Source organism: Onychomys torridus, chromosome 3, assembly GCF_903995425.1.
Source record: "Onychomys torridus chromosome 3, mOncTor1.1, whole genome shotgun sequence".
Taxonomy (NCBI): Eukaryota; Metazoa; Chordata; class Mammalia; order Rodentia; family Cricetidae; genus Onychomys; species Onychomys torridus.
The window spans coordinates 89,023,115-89,043,028 of record NC_050445.1 but is presented as its reverse complement, the minus strand read 5'-3'; the positions used below and the strand labels follow the sequence as shown (position 1 = coordinate 89,043,028).

Below are 19,914 nucleotides of genomic sequence, written 5' to 3'. Positions count from 1 at the left end.
CGAGAACTACTCCCCAGGCCTGGAGAAACCACATTCTTTTGAGATTTGGTGGGCAAGTAATTACAGCACAGGTATTGGAGCCTACTTTATGAAAAATTCGTAAGACACTTTTAGAATGAAATGGAGCTAGAGATTTTCCTCTTTGCACATTTTCTTTGACACTAACTCTAGCAATTAGGACTGTTTTGAAATAGTTTTTTTAGCTCCTATGAAAACAGAGCGGTCCCTCCATCCCCTTGAAAAAAGAGCCTGTGAACTTCAAGGAACGGTGACCAGGTGTGGGCTGCAGGGGCCTTGGAGCAGTACTGTTGGCCGCTCATAAAGAAGAACTCTCCGATCCGGCGCACAAAAGCTGTTTTATAGACTGCTTTTTGTTAAGTTCCCTTCCACACCTCAGCTCAGGTTTGTTGTTCATGTCCCTGCCAGGATTGCCACCCTCTGAGTCTCTAGAATAAGCCAGGCTCCCATCAGAGCGCAGAGTCCTCTCCAAAGGCCTCCCCCCTACCCACCCACTGCCCTGCCCTCTGTCCATGGAGTCTGAACTTGGTGATTCATGCCTACAAAGGCAGCCTCCAGCCTCAGAACATTGCAGGTGAGGGCAGGACCTGAGCCTCTCAGCCCATCCAGGCAGCAGCAGAGAAACCAGTTGGGTGAGCCCCAAGCCCCTCCTGTGTAGTGCTGGTCTCTGGTGTTTTGGTTTCAGGTTTTTCTTTTGTTCTCAGAATCTGTTTTCATGAGAAGCAAGAGCACAAACAAAAACAAAAGATGGGTTCTTGTGGGAATACTCCCTAACAAGTCTGCTTCTGCCTGTGGTTTGCATCAGTGGTTTGTTTGTTTTTTATTTTTTAAATGTGAGTGACTCACCATCCTTACACTTGAGGGGAGTGTGCTATGGAAAAACTAAAGATTGATTTTTGTTTTTAGAAAGGACAAAGTACAATATTGGGTAGCTGATAGTTGGGATAGTTTTAACGGTAGACGCTTCCAGGAAAGCCCTTCGGTAACCAAACTGAGGTAAAAGTCAGGGCTTGATAGCACAGTTGTTTGTATTTTTCTTTAAAAACTAAAAGCCAGCAGCAACTTTAAGTGACATAAGAATTTAGCTCCTGGCCAGAGTTTGAAAGAGATTATCTTTGCTGAAATCATCCCTTCAGTGGCAACTTGCCATGGAGAAAAATATCTGCGTTACTAGCTTTTCTAAACATAGCAACCTCTTCTTAAATAGCAAACGAACACAATGAGGAAAATGGGCTTTCCATCAGGGAAAGAAACCCTCCCAGTCCAATCCCTTCCTGCTCCATGCCCTGGAAAAAAAAAAAAAATCTCTTTTAAATCCTTACCTACACCTAGAAACATGGAACACCAAAGCTTTCCTTTTTCCTTGATGATTGTGTAAAGATTTAATAATTGACAATTAAGATGCATATTTCAAGGTAACAGCAGAAAAACCCACACCACTGTTCCTGATTTGCTCTTTTATCTGTGTGTATGTGTGTGCCTCTGTGTGCGTGTTCCTGATCTGTTCCCCAACCCCACCCCACCTACCCCACCCCTCTCTCTGTGTGTGTGTGTATGTGTGTGTGTAGAGGTCAGAGGTCAATGTTCCATGTCTTTCTCAACTTCTTTTTTGAGACGGGATCTCTCACTGTGCCTGGAACACTTGATTCAACCAGGCTGACTTGCCAACAAACACCAAGGATCCTCCAGTCTCTGTCTTCCTAGGGCTGGCATTATAACCAGCACACCTGTGGGTGCTGGGGAGGTGAACTCAGGTCTCCATCCTTGGGCAAACCCTTTTCTGACTGAGACAGACAGACAGACAGACAGACAGACAGACACACACACACACACACACACACACATACACACATACACACATACACACATACACACACAGTGCCCCAGTTTGCTCTTCTAAGCTTGTGGTAGCTCATTATTATTTTGTTTTCACCGTTTTGGGGCAGAGTCCTTCATTGTAAGAGCAGGTTTTATATGAACACAGTGTGTTTTGAATCCTTCTATTACCCGCTCCCCTTTTCTCAGAAAGATGGCTTCTCCTCGAGACACACATGTGATCACTAGACAGAAGTTTAAAAGTTGAGAAGCTTGCCCAGCAGCTGCCAGGGTTGTGTCTCATTAACTCGGTGGTCCACCCTCCTGATGGCCTTGCATGGCAGGGATCCCTCTGTTTGGACTCCCCAGCTTTCTGTTCTTCCCTCACAGGCTACAGTCATGTTTAATTTAGAATCCAGGCTCCTTTGGCAAATTAGCAATTAGAACAATTTTGTGGGAATATGTATATGTGTCATTAGTTTTTCTGCAAATTAATAGCAAGGGCAGAGGTCAGGCAGAAATTTTCCACTTGACTGAAGCCCTTCCATTGAGACTTGGCACTTGGGTTTGGAAAGGCCGCAGCTGCTCCCAGACACCCTTTTCCTCTAGGAACTGTCTTCTAATTAGTTTACCTCATAGCCATCATTACAAATATTACTGTCTCCCCTCCCTGAAATAAAATTACTGTTTCTACAAAATATCCCAGCGACATTGTGCACCACTGCACATTGATGGTGGGGTCAGTCGAATGCACCATTTAATCATTAGATCACCTCCATCCGCATCTCCTAATTAGAGTCCTTACAATACATTTTTATCTGGTAATTAGCTGAGATTGGCTGCTTCCTCTGTGGCTTATTAGAGACAGCCCAGCAGTGGGTGTGAATCATGGTGTCATTTGTCAAGCCTGGTAAACCTCTGACTTTGAGCTCAATGTTTATTTCCAGTTCCTACCTACATTCAAAAGCAGAAAATCCAGCCTGCATTACCCTCTTCCTGGATTGGGCGAGCCTGGAGGGGTCTGTTTTTCAATGTTGCTGTCTCCAGTAGAACTAGTCCAAGTATCAAGCCCCTTGTCAAAGCTGCCAGAGTGGAATCTGTGCACATCTGATGGCATGTCTCTATGTGGGGGTTCATCGGTTCTTTTAAGATCTAGGCACTCAAAAAGATGGGCTTGTACCTGTTGTCACCTATGGTGATATAGGACTTGCTGAACTTCCTCACAAACTGGAAGGGAGCATGTGGACTCTCATGCTCAACATCATTTTCGTGGTTTTTTTTTTTTTTTTGACAAAGTCGGACTGTATAGGGTAATGTTCTTAAGCTAAAAGGAGAAGTTAAGAAGTAGGGTGAGGCCTCAGAGTTGCCTTCTGGGTTTTTTGTTGCTTTCGTCATTAAGCTCCCCAAGGACAGAAGTTCTGTGGTTTAGACCTGCTTTCAGGCCTTCAGAAGTCTTGGCAATGTTTATTTATTGAGTCATTTGTAAGCAAGAATAAAAGCTGTTCTCGTAGAAGCTCTTCCAAAAGCAAGTGTAACAGAGAAGTAGGAAAGGCCATAGCGTTGTTGACGTGAGACATGAGCTGAGATAAGTAGAGGATACAGAGGTTGGAGGGCCATACAAGGATGTGGTTTGACTTGGGGTCTGGGGAAGGATATGGGCAAGCTTCTCTTTCTTTCTCTGTAAAAACTGAGCAATTTGTAGAGGCATGTGAATGAAATGAAGCCTCTCAGGGCAAGTGTTTCAGAGCATGTATTTTTGTAAATGATACCCATGGCTTTCTGAAGTCTCTTCATGCTTAGGCTTTACAGTAGCTGAATGATGCATTTGGGATCTTTAGAGACTAGTTTTCTTGTCACCCCCCTCCCCCTTTGTTGATGCTAATACATACAGTTCCTGGACTTGGGCACTTGTTAAGGTTGAGGGGAAGAAGAGGTCAGCCTTTCCTCTTCTGCATTGGCATCTTGCTCTGCCCTGTCCCTGGCCTCTACTCTGACTGTTAGCACTTGGTTTACAAATGTGTGTCACGGTCAGCTTTCCAGCACCATGGGGAGGGCAGCTTACCACCACGTTGCCCCTGATTGCTGAAGGTCAACAAGTGTCCGCTCTCTTCCCCAGTTTGCTGTTCTTGGGCACAGGGGGCTTGTGGTATGCTGAGTCAGAATTTCAAACTGAGCATAGAAAAGCAGAGCTGAAAGCTCACAGCCCACTGTTTGACTGGGAGCACCAAATTTGGGTTTTCCTGTTAATGTTCCTTTCATTATATTGGCTCTTTCCTTTCTCTTCCCTTGGAAGTTAGTGCACAGAGGAGATTTTCATGGTCTCTTTCATTTCTAGTGTGTGAATTCAGATTGAGTCTTCCCAGTATACTGGAGCAGAGGACACACGTTCAATACCATCCATAAATAATACTTGTGTTTAATGTTGAATCTGACAATGACAAAATAGACGTTATGGTGACTGATTTGAAATGTGGTGTGATAACATGTTGCCAACTAAGAGTATACTTTGTTGAAGTTTCTTGGGTTTGGGAGAGGTTCTCTTGAGTATTTGAGACCTGCACCACCATGATGAAAAACCACTAGGTTCTGCATTTTCAAACTCACGGGAGTTTTCCTGTCCCAGTCAGTTTTGGAGAAGGGTCATTCCTCCCAGTCCTGTAAGAATCGCAAGAAAGTACATAGTAGAGTAGAAGGAAAGAAGGCTAGTCACCAGTGCTGCTATGCACTGCTTCAGATACTGTTCACTTTCATAGCTGGATTGTTTAAAACCTTAAAAAGCAACCAAATGTCACAACTTAATAGGCATAGATGTGGGCCTCCTGAGTGAGCGCCACTGATGAGTGGGAGCCACGGTAACCCTTGTGCAGTCCCGTGGTCTGTTTAGTTTCCGTGATGGACTCAAGTCTCATGACTTCTTGCTGGTGTCTGGAGGCTCAGAGCCCTGAGTGGCCACTTAGTCAATCTATTGCAGTTCTAAGGGGGAAAAGAACCCGGCAGTAACATAGCTTTCCAGTTGTGATAGTACATTGCTGAGCATCCCAGAGGACAAGCCAGCTTCACACCACTGTAGCCCAGCTGGTGTCCCGTCAGTCCTCGTCCCCGATGCCATGCAAAGGAGAATACCTTTAATTGGAAGTGAATCTTCTGTAAACACACCAACTTAGAGAGGTAACCCTTGCCAGGTGTCCGCCTATCTTTCCTGTGGGGCGAGAGAGGCTTTCTTGGTTGCTTGAGTTTCTGTTGTTTAATTTGTTTGGGTTTTGCTTTTCTCAAGTCCTCCTAACCAGTATTGCTCTCCTCACAGTTGAATCTGGTATCAAGTGTCACCCTCTCCAAGTCCGCATCAGAGGCTTCTCCACAGAGCTTACCTCATACTCCAACGACCCCAACTGCCCCGTTAACTCCCGTCACCCAAGGCCCCTCTGTCATCACCACCACCAGCATGCACACGGTGGGACCGATCCGCAGGCGGTACTCAGACAAATACAACGTGCCCATTTCTTCAGGTAGCTACCCTATCTTTGCCAGGGGCAGCATGGGGAGTCTGCAGTTCCTGTTGATGACCCCTTTTTAAAAAGTGATCATTAATAGGATGGTGATTCTTATATTTAGCAGATATTGCGCAGAACCAAGAATTTTATAAGAACGCAGAAGTTAGACCACCATTTACATATGCATCTTTAATTAGGCAGGTAAGTAAATAACACAGACCATGAAATGCTATCGAAAGGTGTACGTGGGTATATTATATTGATGAAGTAGATTTAAAACCACTTAGTATGCAAGCATGCTAAAACCTTTTCTATAAGGTTTTTTAAAACTGCAATATATAACATAATTGCTTTTGATTAAGTATTACAATACGATGTGATTATTAGGGAATTCATTTCACACAACAGTGAGAATGAGGCTGTTTAAAGATGGCAAGTCAATTATCACAAAGCTACAGTAATCTCTGATCCCTAGAATTAATCTGAGCTCTAAATAATTACTGAGCTTTAATCAGCTAGTGAAATGTTTTGCATTTCTCTTTGATTCTGCTTTATGAATGACTAATAAATTAATATTTCTGTACGGAAACAGAAATAAAAACTCCAAACAATTAGATAATTCCATTCTGAGTTTTGCTATTGAACTGTTTAAATACAAGTATTAATCTTCGATCATTTTGTGAAACCTGTCTGAGGAATTTGCTCCAGATTCCAGTTTGTTTGGGTTTTTATTTATTTATTTTTTTCTACATTCTCATGAACAGTCAAATGCTTCTGCCAACTGGGTCATAAATTACTTTCTTTGGATCCCTTTTTGCTTCGCAGGCCATTCTCGAATCTCCAGAAAAGCAGCTAACACTAAACGAAATCTATAACTGGTTCACACGAATGTTTGCTTACTTCCGACGCAATGCAGCCACGTGGAAGGTAGGCTTTGCAGACTTGCATTTGACCTTTATAGAACAGAGGTTCTAGAGGAGAAAATTCAGTTACTGGGCAATGAGAATATTCCATTTGCACTGGGAGTGTGCCTGGGAGAGAAGGGTTTTGTTGTGGTTGAAATGCTTAAATGGAAGAGGCACTATCCCCCACCCCCCCCCCCCAACCCCCGCATGCCTGCAAGAGAGGTGTGGCTAGACCAGCTGGAGAATTCTTGGTAGGGAAAGGAGATGACACTGTGACCCTTAACTCTGAGGTTGGCCTTATTGCCTACACAAGCCACATGTCATTCATTAGAAGGTAACTTTCAGTCATTTACAGGGGTGCATGTAAGAACCCAGAGACACAACCAAACTGAAGAAGATCCTTCAGTGGTTAGATCATAGTTCACCAACCCCACAGGTAGAGGAAGCTATGTGATCCATGTACTCACAGTAAAAAGGGTGATTTCTGAAGAATGCAAGGATTCCCATTCAGGGGCTCATGGTTACCCTGAGGAAGAAAGATATTTTCACAACTATGTAGTATGACACCATTTGCCATGGAATAGGTCAGATTCCACAACTTTGCTAGATAACCCCCTGAAGTGCTGGGGTCTCCTCTAGGTTTCAGTGGTATTTACTCTATTAAGCCTTCCTGGGTAGGCATGGTAGTGCATGCCAGTAATCCCAGCATTTGAGAAGTGTGAAGACCGAGAGCACAAGGCCAGGCTGGGCTGCACAAATAGCCTTCATACCGTTCTTCAGCTTCCTGCTTTTAATTTATTGCACTCTGCCAAGTAGATCTTCTTAGGACCACCTACTATTTAGACTTTGTCCATATCCGTAATCTCAACAGGTGCTATTGTAGGATACAACTTCCTTAATTTAATAGGAAGAAATGTATTTTGGTTTTCTCGAATTCTATAAGAAAACGAGTTTAGGCACAGAATTAATTCAATAGCCACATGGGGGCTGACGGGAAACTGATCTTAGCCTCTTTCCCAGCCTGCCTCAGGAGATAAAATACAAAGGCTCTTTAGCTACAAATCTTTTAAAAATTTAAGAAGTAGAAGTGTGAAGTAGGCATTTTCTTCAAATTGCTTTTTATAAATACCAAATGATCACATTTAAAAATAATTGCCAGTTGTGAATATGAGTTTCAACTTACATCTCACTTTTTCAGCTTTGCAAAGTAAAGACAGAAGTGTCACTAATGTAGTCTCATAGAAGTACCCAGTGACTCATCAGTATAGATCATTTTCTCTCTGTGTCCTCACTGGGACAGTGATCTACAAGCCAAAGTAAAATAATGGCATTTATCTTGTCTTATTCCTTTAAAAAAAAAAAAAAAGTTCTTGATTTTTAGTTCCTTTCTGTTTTAATATATAACCCTCAAAATCATACAGTCATCCATTATCAGAAATGGCCCCTGGGGTCTTTCAGTTTTTGTGCATTTTGATAGTTAGGTAAAATTTCGAACAGGGATTGATGCAGCCTTGTTCCCTATCTCTCGCATGTGTGTCCATGTGCGATTTTGAAAGGAAACTGACTTTATTTACTTCTGTCTCCTCCATGCTGTTGGAGGAAATAATTCCCCATGAAATGTAAAGGAGAAGTTATTTCCTTAAAAGCGAGGTTACGTTTATATGCATAGGGTTTTGTTGTTAAGGAACTCAACGAAAAGTTTTTTAATCAAGGATATCCTTTGATTGACTCATGTTGGTATCATGAATCTACTTCCAGCTGTACTCACATGCCCCTCTGTGATCTCATTCTGTGGGTCCCACTGGTGCACACATCATCACATTTGTGATAAAATCTGTCCTGTCATCCTCCCAGTGCTATGTCACAGAGAGGAGTAACTTTTAGGTAACCGGAATCCTCTTAGTCACCAATTATCATTGTCCAGAAATCTGAAAGACCTCTCAGAGTCTCAAGATTTGCCACCAAGAGCGCAAATTACTGTAGGAGAAGAGCGTAGCTTGTCCGAACAGTAGCAATGCCAGGATTAAATGAGGGCTTCTGTATAAGGTGCCCAAAGCTCAATGGATGCCTCAGCTCCCTCGGCCCCCACTGAGCTACTTATTCTCTATGAGAAAAACTGATGCAAGTCCATCATGGAGTCTGGATCAGGAAGTCAGCCAGGCAGGACTGAAGTGTATCCAGCTTGGTTATCCCATCAGGGTGTGGGTTTTCCTGGACACAGGAGACTTTGAAAGCTCTTCACACTTGAATTGAGAACATCCTTTTAGTCAGATGTGAAGGATCCCACTTAGCAGTGGCCAACAATGACTTTTAAACGTAGAAACCCAACTGCAAGAACATCAACATTTTGCCATTGAGAGTCCTACTTGAACGTTCTTGGCATTTGCTCAATTATTTAAAATGGTTCCTGTGAGTAATTACCCATGTTCATACACACTCTGGAAGGTAAGGCTTAGGTTTGATGGTCGAGACTGATCTCTTCTGTTGAGGTCGCCCCCTAATCATCTTGGCTGCACACAGTGGTGGTACTCTCAGTGGTAAAATCCTATTTAGAACTTTCCTTAGTAAAGCCTAGGCATGGTTTCTAAGCCAGGTGTTGCTGTGTATTTAAGAAATGTTCACCTTTCATGATTTATAAATAAATACCCTCCTTTGAATCTCACATAGATGTGTCTGTACAGAATAGATTTTATACTTTATACAGCTTCTGATTTTGACATTGTTGTATTTTAGATTTACGTGGAGGGACCTGCTTGGGGGCTTGCATGCATATTTACCAATGTATCTTCTGGTCACATGGTACCAGAAATTAGGCTTCAATGCCAGAGTACCATTAATTCATAATTTGGGTTTTTTTCCTCAGAGAAGGTCTTCTATGGGGAGGGGTGGGGGAGAGTGGGGGGGTAGCTACAGCTCTGGGCGATGATTTTACAGATGGGGGGGGCTGAATGTACTGCTGTGTGTGTGTGGTTTTTTTTTTTTTTGAGTCTTTTCTTATAGAAAAAAAAATGTCAATGTTCTCTCTTTTATACTTGCTGCAGAATGCAGTGCGTCATAATCTTAGTCTTCACAAGTGTTTTGTACGAGTAGAGAACGTTAAAGGGGCAGTATGGACAGTGGATGAAGTAGAGTTCCAAAAACGGAGGCCACAAAAGATCAGTGGGTACGTCCGCCATGTTCGAACTTTTTAGCCCAGCTCGGGTTGTGCTAACAAGCGTACTGTAGAGGCTGCTAGGCGGCGTCAGACCAAAGAACCGGTTTTCATGTTGTCTCAGTTAAAGGGAAACAAAAGAGCATTTCATCCCTCCTGTCTCGTATACCCACCAGTCCCCCTGCCCCTGCTTGCTGGTCTCTGTTACATCCCATGCTAGTAGCTTTTAGGCGGCGATGCATATTAACCCTCACAAGCCATTTGCTTATGCTTATTGCATTTTATTTTCTTTTTCCTGTTCCCTGTATTGGATGTCTGTTCTGCCCCCAACCCCGTCTCCCTTTGTTGCCACTCCATCTCCTTTGCTGCTGCTCCTATCCCAGGGTGCCATTCGCACCAACCTCTCACTGCATAAGTGCTTTATCAGAGTAGAGGATGAGTTTGGGTCCTTTTGGACAGTTGATGATGAAGAGTTTAGACGTGGCCGCCATATTCAACGAGGCCGTCCTCGCAAATACTGCCCCGGTGAAAACTCTGACGAGCTTGGCGCACAGTAAGAGCCTTTATACTTGCTTTGTTCTTTTGTTTCTGCTGTTGCTTTGGCTTTGCATGGTTGACTCATCCCATGTAGTATGACATTTCACCCCAGAGCAGTGCCACAGCTTTCTGCAACAGAGACTTTTAAACGGTGTGATCTGTACATGTACCTCGCTCGTTTCTCTTTGGAACGCCAGTGCCTAGAACAATGCTTTAAAAAAAAATGTCTTTAATGCCAATGATTGACTGTATTTCGATTCAGCAGCTTACGGGGACCCTCAAAGCTAGATATTTCCTGTGTTACCCACAATCCCTGCAAGTGAAAGCAGATGATGGTTACAGTATATATCTGGTGGGATATTTTTTTTCCTACGTGAACACTGAAGTCATGTAATTATGAACAACTAAAAATGTACCTGGCAAGCTAGGCATAAGGGTGTACCTGTAAAGACAGCCCCCCGGAGGCTGAGGCAGGAGGACTTCACATTTCCAGCACCTGCCTGGACTTTGTCAAGAGACCCTGTCTCCAAAACTGAAAACCAAATTGTCTTAAGCACAGGGAAAAGATTGATAATGTCATTTCCCTCAAAGTCTGTTGATAAATGAATGTCATTACCTACTGGAAGCCACACTTTCCCTCAGTGTGTCCAGTGTAATTTTGTAGTGGTTTTTTATTTTAACTAGGGCAGAGATATTTTTCTTTAAAAGAAAAAAAAAAAAAAAAAAAAAAAAAAAAAAACAGAAGGTACCTTGGCTTCTTTTACCTAGTCAACAGAAACAACACCAAATTAGAATGTGATTTCCCAGGCTGGGCTGTGCAGGAAAGACAACCACCGGAACTGTTGCTTTATGAAGTAGGAATGAATAATGGTTCCATTCCTCTAGTGGTCAGAGTCAAGTTCAACTAAGAGTGAATGAAGCCTCTGAGCAGAGGCTCCTCGAGTAGTCCCAGGCAGCCTGCCCTTGTGCCAGGCTTTCCCCTTCCTGCTGGAGTCTGGGCAGCAACTAAGCCTTTGCAGACTGGCCTCCGGGAGACATACCCATGTGTTGTAATCTAAGACCGCTTCTCCAGGGTGAACAGCCAGGTTCATCCCCAGAGGTATTTCACCCAGTCCAACCCCGAGAAACAGACAGGAAGTTTTAACTTCCCTTCAGTTTGGTGACTGGGAGGGGAAGGATTTCAAATGTGGAAAGGCTACCAGCAAACTTAGAAACAAAACTTAGCGAGGCCCCCTGGGTTGATTGTGTTTAACTTGGAGTTTTTATCTCTTTCTTACGCAGTAACCCTTCCCTTATTAAAAACATGCAGAGCGGCCACGCCTACTGCGCCCCTCTCAATGCAGCTCTACAGGTAAGATTAACGGCCATCCCCAATCCGCAGCGCAGGCGCGGGGCTCCCCCACTCATTTCAAAATATATTAGCCTCGCTCTAATTAGATATTAAATTTTAATTCCGTTAAACTTTTTTCTTAAGTGCACAAAGCCTCGTTCTCCCCGGAGGCAAACACATTGGACTGCTTCAGCATTAGCAGGATGCTCAGCATTTTGAATATTGTGGCAAAAAAAATTAAAAGTTCACTTATTAATATTTATCAGCAGTATCATAATTTCCATCCTCTTATTTCAGAATTTCACTTGAGGCAAAAATACCACAAGTGTAATTACTCTAGCACAGCTATTAATGTGCTGGATGATAGGCCACCATGTCACATGACCTTCCATTGTTCACAGGTTTAAAGAGAAAGCGAGGCTTTATTAAAGTCCATTTCAACACCTTTTCTTCCTGTGGGAGTGGGGTCTGGGTTTGTTTCCTCTGGTGTAAGTCAACTATTTTCAACAGCAGAAAGCTGAAGGAAAGTAGATGTTCCCAGTCAGTTGTTCGGGAAAACCTAATCATCCTTGCACAGAATGTTTGTTTCCTACTCACAAATGAGTCCTGCAGTACCTCAGTGAGGGTCCTAGAAGGTGCATGCCCTAGGTGTGAGCGATGGGAGGGAAAATCTGTGTGTCTAGCCAGTCCTAAGTTTCTTGTTCCCCACAGTTGCCATACCACCAAGTTATTTCTAAAATTAGCAATATCTGGTATCCCTTCTTTTAAATACCTAAATACCTAATGCCATACTCAGATCTTCCTTAAGAGCTCAGAGGTAGCCAGGATCCTTGTAGCCACTGTGTCTGTTTAGGAAAAAAACCTACCTTGACCATTCTGGAAGACATGCCCAAAAGAATCTTGCAACCATTCCATCACGCAGGCTACAGACAAACCTCACTTTAGCCATCGCACACTCCGAGTACTGTTGAGCGTGAATACTGTAGCACCCCAAAATCGGTTGTTGGCTTCTGTGATGTCTCGGAAATGTTACAGTCCTTCAGAAAAGCCCCAGTGAAGGCAGAAATGGAGAAACAAATGCCCCAAAAGGGATGCCAGTGGGAAAAGGCTTGGCGCACATGGAATTATGGGAACTGGATGGGGGAAGAGGAGGAGGCGGCATCGACAGCAGCCTGATTCTCACCACTTGCTAAACAAATATTGACTGAGCCCATATTCTGCGTGCCACAGACCTGTCTTCCCAGCTCGCCCGCTGCATCCTAAGGCTCTTCGTGGATAATGTGCCCCGACACAGTCCAAGGCAGACCCACTGAACTGAGCATCCCAGTGATTCTATTTATTTCTTTTTAGCCTGCACTAAATTTACTAGGAGAAACTACTTTCTGTGTTTCTCTTAATTACTCGTAGTTTACGTAGTAACTTCAGAAGAGTAAATGAAAGCCCGCTTACCCGCCGCCTCTGTAAATACCATGCATTAGTAACTTATTTTCCCTGGAGTCTTGTGAAGTATGAATTTAAAGGCGGCTCTATCTGGAATGATATTAAAATTACAAGTCCATTTTACATTCATGAGGCGGAAAAGAAAAAAAAAAAAACAACAAGGATCTTCGTCCTTTGGATTCCCTTAACTATGGGACTGATTTCAATTAGCGTGCCTTATTGTTGCAGCCGTGTTCATACTTCATCTCTGAGACCTTTGTTTTGCACCCAGTGTACACGTCCGTGTTTCCCCTGCTCACCCGAAACTGTCCTGCAGCTTTCCAGGAACACTTTAAGGAGTGTCTCCTCTGCTCCTCCTCTTGAATTTGGATTCCCCATCAGTAGACAGCCAGTCATACAAGGCAGCTTCCTGCCGTGCACATTAAATAAAGACCTCACCAGCAGGCCTTCCTTTCCATTATCACCCACTTCCATTTTTCAAGGCGAGTAAAAATAACAGTGCAACAATATCTTTAAAAAAAATTACTAGAGCAACATAACGGCATGATATACAATTTATAAAACAGGACAGCAGAATCCACTACAGAAATAAAACATGGGGCTCGGGACAGATTGCATTATGCGCTGAAAAACTGAAGTAACTACGGGTAACCGTAAAGCTTCATATTTATAGACTGCCTTTTCCCCGGGGAGCGTAGAGCAGTTAACGGTCCAGAAGCCGTGGTACTTACGGACTCGTGTGTCATCACTTAAGAGCCTTTGTGTTTCTGGCTGAGGTGCCTGTTTGATATGAAGCCACACTGTGCCCAGGATCATTTATGTAATTAAATCCATTATAAACATTGTGATACATCTGCTCCTGAGAGCATCAGCTACAGGAAGGGACCTGTTAGAAGGTGATAATTTGTGGGTTGCTCTGATCCCTCACTCCGCAAAGGACTACTCAAGAGGCATAGTGGTGGGCCAGGCCTCCGGATCTTACTGTAGCCCAGTGGCTAGTGTTTTGTTGAAAGGAACAAGAAAGACTCTGTACTTACATTGTGTCTGAAAGTTAAGGGACCAAGACAAGGTCTTGCCACTGGGTGACTTTCGTCACTGCAGCTGCTGGGCCTCTTCCTGTGATCCACAGTCCATTGTCAATCAGAAGTGGCTTGTACCCATAATACTTTGAGAATAAATAAGAGTAAACAGATACTCATCTTAACAGACTGTATCTGTTTCCATGGTTTTTACTTCTCAGTTTGGGGCTTCGGAACCTAGGAAAATATCAAGGTAGCAATGGCCCCAGCGTCTTTCCCATCCTGATCATGCAACGTTGTCCAGTGAGAGCAGATCCCACAGTACTTCCAGTGAGTGACATGGCAGGGTATTGTGGCCGCTGTGTGGTCTCACATAAGGCAGCTGAAGGTGGCAGCCCAGCTGCAGCTGGCAGTGATACTACTCTGCCAACTGTTCTGCCCAGAAAGAGCATTTATTGCAGTTATAAAAGATGCATCCAGAAAGTGCTGGATACAAACTGATTATCTGGTGAACCACAGAAGAAGTCATAAGAAACTACCCTCCTCCCTTTACTTTTCAAAAGGAAGCAGGTTATTCCGCTGGGAAAAGAGGGAGACACCAGGTTCTGTCCGGGCAGCAAGACTGCCACTGATTCACAGGCAGACTCGCTGTAGGCCAGCTCCGCTCCTGGGCTCCCTTTGTTCCTGGCTCATACCTTCTCTCTGGTGCCAGCTTTTCTAGAATAGTTAGTTAGGGCTCTCACATGGTGGGCCAACTGAAGCTACTGTGCCAGATTGCCTCGTGATCATACTTTCTCTCATTAGAATGGAAAACCAGGCATAGTGTAGTCTGCAAGAAGATAATTTTGATAAATCTTCATCTAATTACAGCTGCCTCTTTTTCCAAGTCTGTCCTCCTGAATAATAAAAGGAAAAGTCACTGGGGCACACCTCCTACCCAAGGGAAACAAATGGGGTTCCTTCAGTCCAGTGGTATTTTTTTTTTTTTTTGACAACTGTCCACATTGCAGGCAGGGTGGCCGTTATAGTTACATGACAGAAAAGAACAGTAGTCTACCAGACTTTAGTATGTGGGGTGGACTATTTGGAGGGGTGGTAGTCCTTTCTATACTTTTTTTTTTTTTTTTTTTTTTTTTTTTGCTGACACTCATTTGGAATGACTGTGTCACCTTTAATATTGATATACTTAGTTGTAAAGGGAATAAGATCTAGCCTTTCTTTTTGCTAGAGATTCTTCTTCACTCCCAAAGCCCTCCACAATTGGTCTGAGGCTGAGAGATGTGGTGTTACCTTCATCTGGTTATGTCAGCCTTCACTAAGCAGGTTTAGAAATCATTAAAATGGGAATGATAGGAGAGAAAAAATTGATTCCAGTTCTCTAATCTCTTCCTTTCCTATGGGTGTTTATGGAAGTTCTCATAAATTTGAGCCATGTGGTCATATAATCTGATCAAATCTTGGATATCCAATAGTGGAGTCATCAAAATGGATAACGAAATGAAAATTCCATTATATTTCACTATGATCTAGAAATATTCAGTTCTTCTTGAAAAAAAAAAAAAGACATTGGATATATACTTCATACTAGATACTTTTGTCTAAACCATATGACTCCACAAGGCAGGACCCAGCAGGCAACTTCCCGCATGGACTCCTGGGTGCCCAGATAGCTTATCCAAATGAAGTCCAAGGCTCCTGAAGCAAAATCCTACAGCTCCTAGAAATTGTGAGCTATGATCCAACGAACTGGAACCGAAGGCTGATGGACACACCACTCCTTCCTAAGAGAGAGCTTTCTTATCTTGCCTCTTATCTCCCATTTCCTTTGGTTTCTTTTGCCTGACGCAGGCTTCCATGGCTGAGAATAGTATACCTCTGTACACTACCGCTTCCATGGGCAACCCCACTCTGGGCAGCCTGGCCAGTGCCATCCGGGAGGAGCTGAACGGGACCATGGAGCATGCCAACAGTAACGAGAGTGACAGCAGTCCGGGCAGATCCCCTCTGCAAGCTGTGTGAGTACTACCTCCCCAAGCCCCATGTCGCAAGCTCTTCCCTGGCCCTTCCCTCATTTCTGATTCCTTAAGAGCCTAGTGTCGATTGTCGGTGCAGAAAAGGACTAGTTAGTAACTCTCTCGTAAAAGCAATTGCCTTCATCCACTATGAGTGCACGCAGCAAGAAAATGAGACGTTTCCTTCCCTTTGTGTCTGAGACCATTATTTAAGTCATACTGTGATTTTTCTCCTAAAATCAGGACACACCTCTTTGAGAAAGCTCCTGGTGTGTTCAACGTCCAGGCAAGCCGAACCTAGCGAGGAAAAAGACGCTTGTTTACTTGGTTGTGCGCTAAGTTTAACCACTTGAGCTCGGCACCACAGCATTATTACCAAGCATTAATGATGGCACAAATGAAAGGCGGCATGATTTATAGATTGCTCTTAAAATATCAAAAGGAAAATTAATAGGAGCATTACAGCAGCAGACGGCAGGATAATGAGCGCACATATAACTGAATGAAGCAATGGGTGATGGTTGCCTGGGCTGCATGTGAATGATACCAGAACCACACAAACCTCAGCCAAAGGCCACCCGGTTGGGGTGCCACTTGGTGGTGGGTGAAGGTTCAAACTGACTGCCTCTGCCATAGTTCCTAGGAAGGGTCCAACAACAGAAAAGAACCCCTGTGATGCCAGACACTTGGGTGTGCAGCGACCCAGGCTGCTAATGGCAGTCTTCCTTCCCAAAGCGACATCCCCCAAAACCGTGGCCCACACTTTAAGTGACTGAACCAGTTCAGTGTTTCCAGGGCTGTCCGCTCCAAGAATAGGCCACTTGTCTGCACATTCTTTCTGGATTACTGACCGACATCTTAGTTTAGGAAATTTGAGGGATGGAAATGGGAAATGTGACCTTTAACAAGGAAGGACGGGATGAATGGGCATCCAGTAACAAGGGGGGAAAATGGTATCTGCCAGCATAATGGGCAGATCTGAAATTTTGCTTTCTAATATTTGAATCCCATGCTCCAGGTGCTTTAAAGGGGTTCTTTAGAGGTGAAAGTGAGACTTTTAATTTGTTGGCATAGTCTCTATGCCCACACTGACACTCTAGCATTTTAGGAAAGAGTGTGTCCTTCCCACTCTTACCGAATTTCATCTTCCCTGGAGCAAGCTGGTGTTTCTGACTTATATTATCTTACCAATATTCACCATTGTTGGACATTTTATTTCAGTTCGGGAAGTTCAGAGCAACACTAAATAGTCATATAAGAGCTACTCATTGAGCAAGAATCTAAAAAGTTACTGAGTGGAAGGCACACTACTTTCTCACAGTCTGTTCAAACTCCAACGTGTAATCCATGTTACTTTCTATTAGTAGAAAGATCAGTAGAAAAAAAAGTAGATTAAAAAAGAAAGAAAGAAAGAAAAGAAAAGTCCATGGAGATAGGCATGGAAGTTCATTTGCTTAACAAGATTGCATGAACTGCAGATGTATCAAAAAGAAAAGAAAAGAAAACTTACTTTACAGCAGTCATCCTAATGTGTAACAAAGCAAAGGCTTCAACTGCTTGAAAGAAAGAGAGAGAGAGAGAAAGAGGGAGGGAGGGAGGGAGGGAGGAAGGAAGGGGGAGGAAGAGCCCCTGCACAGCGCCATCAAAGCACGGTGCTCCCAAGCCAGGTTTCTCCCACGCACATGCCCTGTGGTGCTCTGTGCCGGCAACAGCTTCACTGTGCTCCTCAGTGTCCAGCCAGTTAGTCTCGCTGACCCCGTACTTCCATTTACTGAGTTCTGTAATGACAGAGATTTCATTCTTGTCCAGTGTGCATTACCCTGCTAGGATGCAAAATTGTTTTTTAACTGTTCCAGTCTATTGGAATAAATCAAGCCATAAACTTTACAACAAGGCTCACAAGACACTGTTAGGACGCTGGCCTAGCACATAGGCAGCGTTGTAATACAGCTCTCGGCTCTTCAGTTTGCTGGGACACAAAACACAGCATTGCCTTTCTCTTTAAAAAAAAAAAAGTAGAAGGTAGTCACATAATGATTGTTAGGGGACAATGTACTTTCATTGTGGAGCTAAAGGACCACCATACCAAAGGCTCTGTGCTGGGTGTGCACCCTGAACAGGGACACAATGCCTTTAAACACTAGTTGGCTATAGTTAAAAACCCAAGTGTTCCCAGAATGGCTGTTTAAAAGGATTACTCAGATGTAAGGGGAACAGAGAGATGGTGTTTTGCTTCATTATCCATTGGGAGCCCTTTTGGAAATAGTAGGCCTGGTAGGGGGAGGCTTAAGAGGGGCATCCATTGTGCAGACCTGTTCTGTAGAGGACACTCTGTGTATGTGCCGAGTGGGAGGGAAACCTTTAGCAGTCTGAATCTTACATGGAAGGCTGAAGAGTCCTAACTGCCATACCTGGGGTAGGTTTTCAGGTGGCCACACAGGAGATCTAGTTGGCTATTTGTTGGCCATCCATTCTATTGCTAAGCTAGGATAAACCACTTAGATTATGTATGTCAGCATCATTACCTGTGTTTGGGTGCGGTAAATACTCACTGAATGTTGGGGAAAACAAAATAGTCTCTGGTGTTAGGAACTCTGGCCTTCCGTTTGCTGCTCTTATTATTTGGGGCTAGATCTGGAAAACGATGATTTACAGTCATAAAGCAAGAATATCACGTTAAGATGAGTCTGTATTTTCCCAAGGTTTCCCATCCTTACCTCCAAGGCTTTGTGCAGTATCATCAGACTGCACCTTGTGAACCAGAGATTAAGTACTAAGTATGATAGCTTTTTAAAATGCAAGCAGGAAAGTGTTATTCTGGAAAATAGCAGTTGAGCCTCAGTAACTGCTGAAAAGTTGTTTTTAAAGGGCAAATTCCTGTTGCTGAACATTACTAAACTCACGTGGGCAGTGGCAGTGCAGTGAGTGTGAAATAAACGTCCACTGTGATCAGGAATGCAGAGGGTGTGGTTCAAGGGAACTTGGACTTCACCACACACCTGTGAGACCACAAACTGTTTTTTCAAAGTAACACTTGGGACACTGACATTGAGTCTCACTTGATAGCACCCCTCTGCAAATTAATATCCCAATAAATCAGGACAGCCATAAAGATGCTTTGGCCTCTGCTCCAACAATTCCATTCTTAGACATTTATCCCAAGGAGGTAAATCAACAGAGGAGAAAGATTAATGGCTAGTAGTGGTTCACTGTACTATGCAAACCACGGAGGGGAAAGAAGGCCAATACAGAATGCCCCGGGTGGAGGGGCTGACTTATCAACAGATGGAATCGCACAGAACCAGAAAAAGTGTAAGGAGAAAGCCAGCAAAATACAAAAAAAAAAAGAGAGAGACAATAATTCCTGCTGTGGCTAAAGTATGTAATAATGTGCTCCCCTAAGGAAAGGGAGAGGCTAGGACTAACTATGATCCGGGCTGACTACACAGGCATGTGACGTGTTCAGTAACATGGTGCCCCAAGCACGGAAGGACACCACCCTCTTTGAAATGTTTGGTGTTTCTCTTGAAGTGAATATTTTTCATTCAGGAACTCTGCAAACCAGATAGCCTAGGCCTTATTTCAGAACCAAAGATGAGCACAACTATTAAAAAATTTCAGTGGCTGGAGACCCACATAGAAAAAGTATACCATGGGACTGTGGTTTGTTGTGCAGGTGGGTTTTAAGAATATGGGTGTAATTGTTCAAAGCTATTTATCTGACATCTAGCCCCCCAACTCCCTCTGTGCCACGCTGATTTTAGTGACAGTTGATTTTGAAGGTTCCTGTCTTCCAGGGCAGGCCTCTGTTTGTTTTTAAATGGTTCCAGGGACCGTTGGGGCTTCATACAGCATCAATTATTTAGGAAGCCAGCCATCCCCAGTGCCACCTCTTACTACTAATGCTTGATAATGTCCATTATAAGTCCTTCCCACTTGCAGCCGTCCTCAGAGATGGGCACTTTTTAACTTGAATGGTTCTTTTACATATCAAAAGCCCCCCTGCAACAGAAAGTCATTTGTATTTGTAAAAGATCAGTTGTAAATATGATTTACGAACAGCTTTTCACAGTTGTTATCAGAGCGGTTTTGTGTGATCATGCCAGCCCCCTTCAGATGAACCAAGCCCCAGTCCATAATGAGAAAGTTGGCAGCTCTCAAGGTAGCTAGAGTGTCCGGGTGGCGGCTACCAGCCA

At 43.7% G+C, this 19,914-nt stretch overlaps 1 protein-coding gene across 8 annotated transcripts in view; it reads left to right on the top strand.

The window, feature by feature from the left end:
* Positions 1-19,914, top strand: part of Foxp1 (forkhead box P1) — a 607,655-nt gene that overhangs the window by 586,185 nt on the left and 1,556 nt on the right. For 6 of the 8 annotated variants that reach the window (XM_036182188.1, XM_036182186.1, XM_036182189.1 and 3 more), the window contains 6 exons: positions 5,138-5,339; positions 5,446-5,525; positions 6,150-6,251; positions 9,271-9,392; positions 11,199-11,268; positions 15,555-15,721. In XM_036182188.1, the coding sequence (XP_036038081.1) occupies positions 5,138-5,339; positions 5,446-5,525; positions 6,150-6,251; positions 9,271-9,392; positions 11,199-11,268; positions 15,555-15,721 (743 nt within the window). The remainder of the gene's footprint in view (positions 1-5,137; positions 5,340-5,445; positions 5,526-6,149; positions 6,252-9,270; positions 9,393-11,198; positions 11,269-15,554; positions 15,722-19,914) is intronic. The other 2 variants (XM_036182191.1, XM_036182190.1) reach the window with 1 other exon arrangement.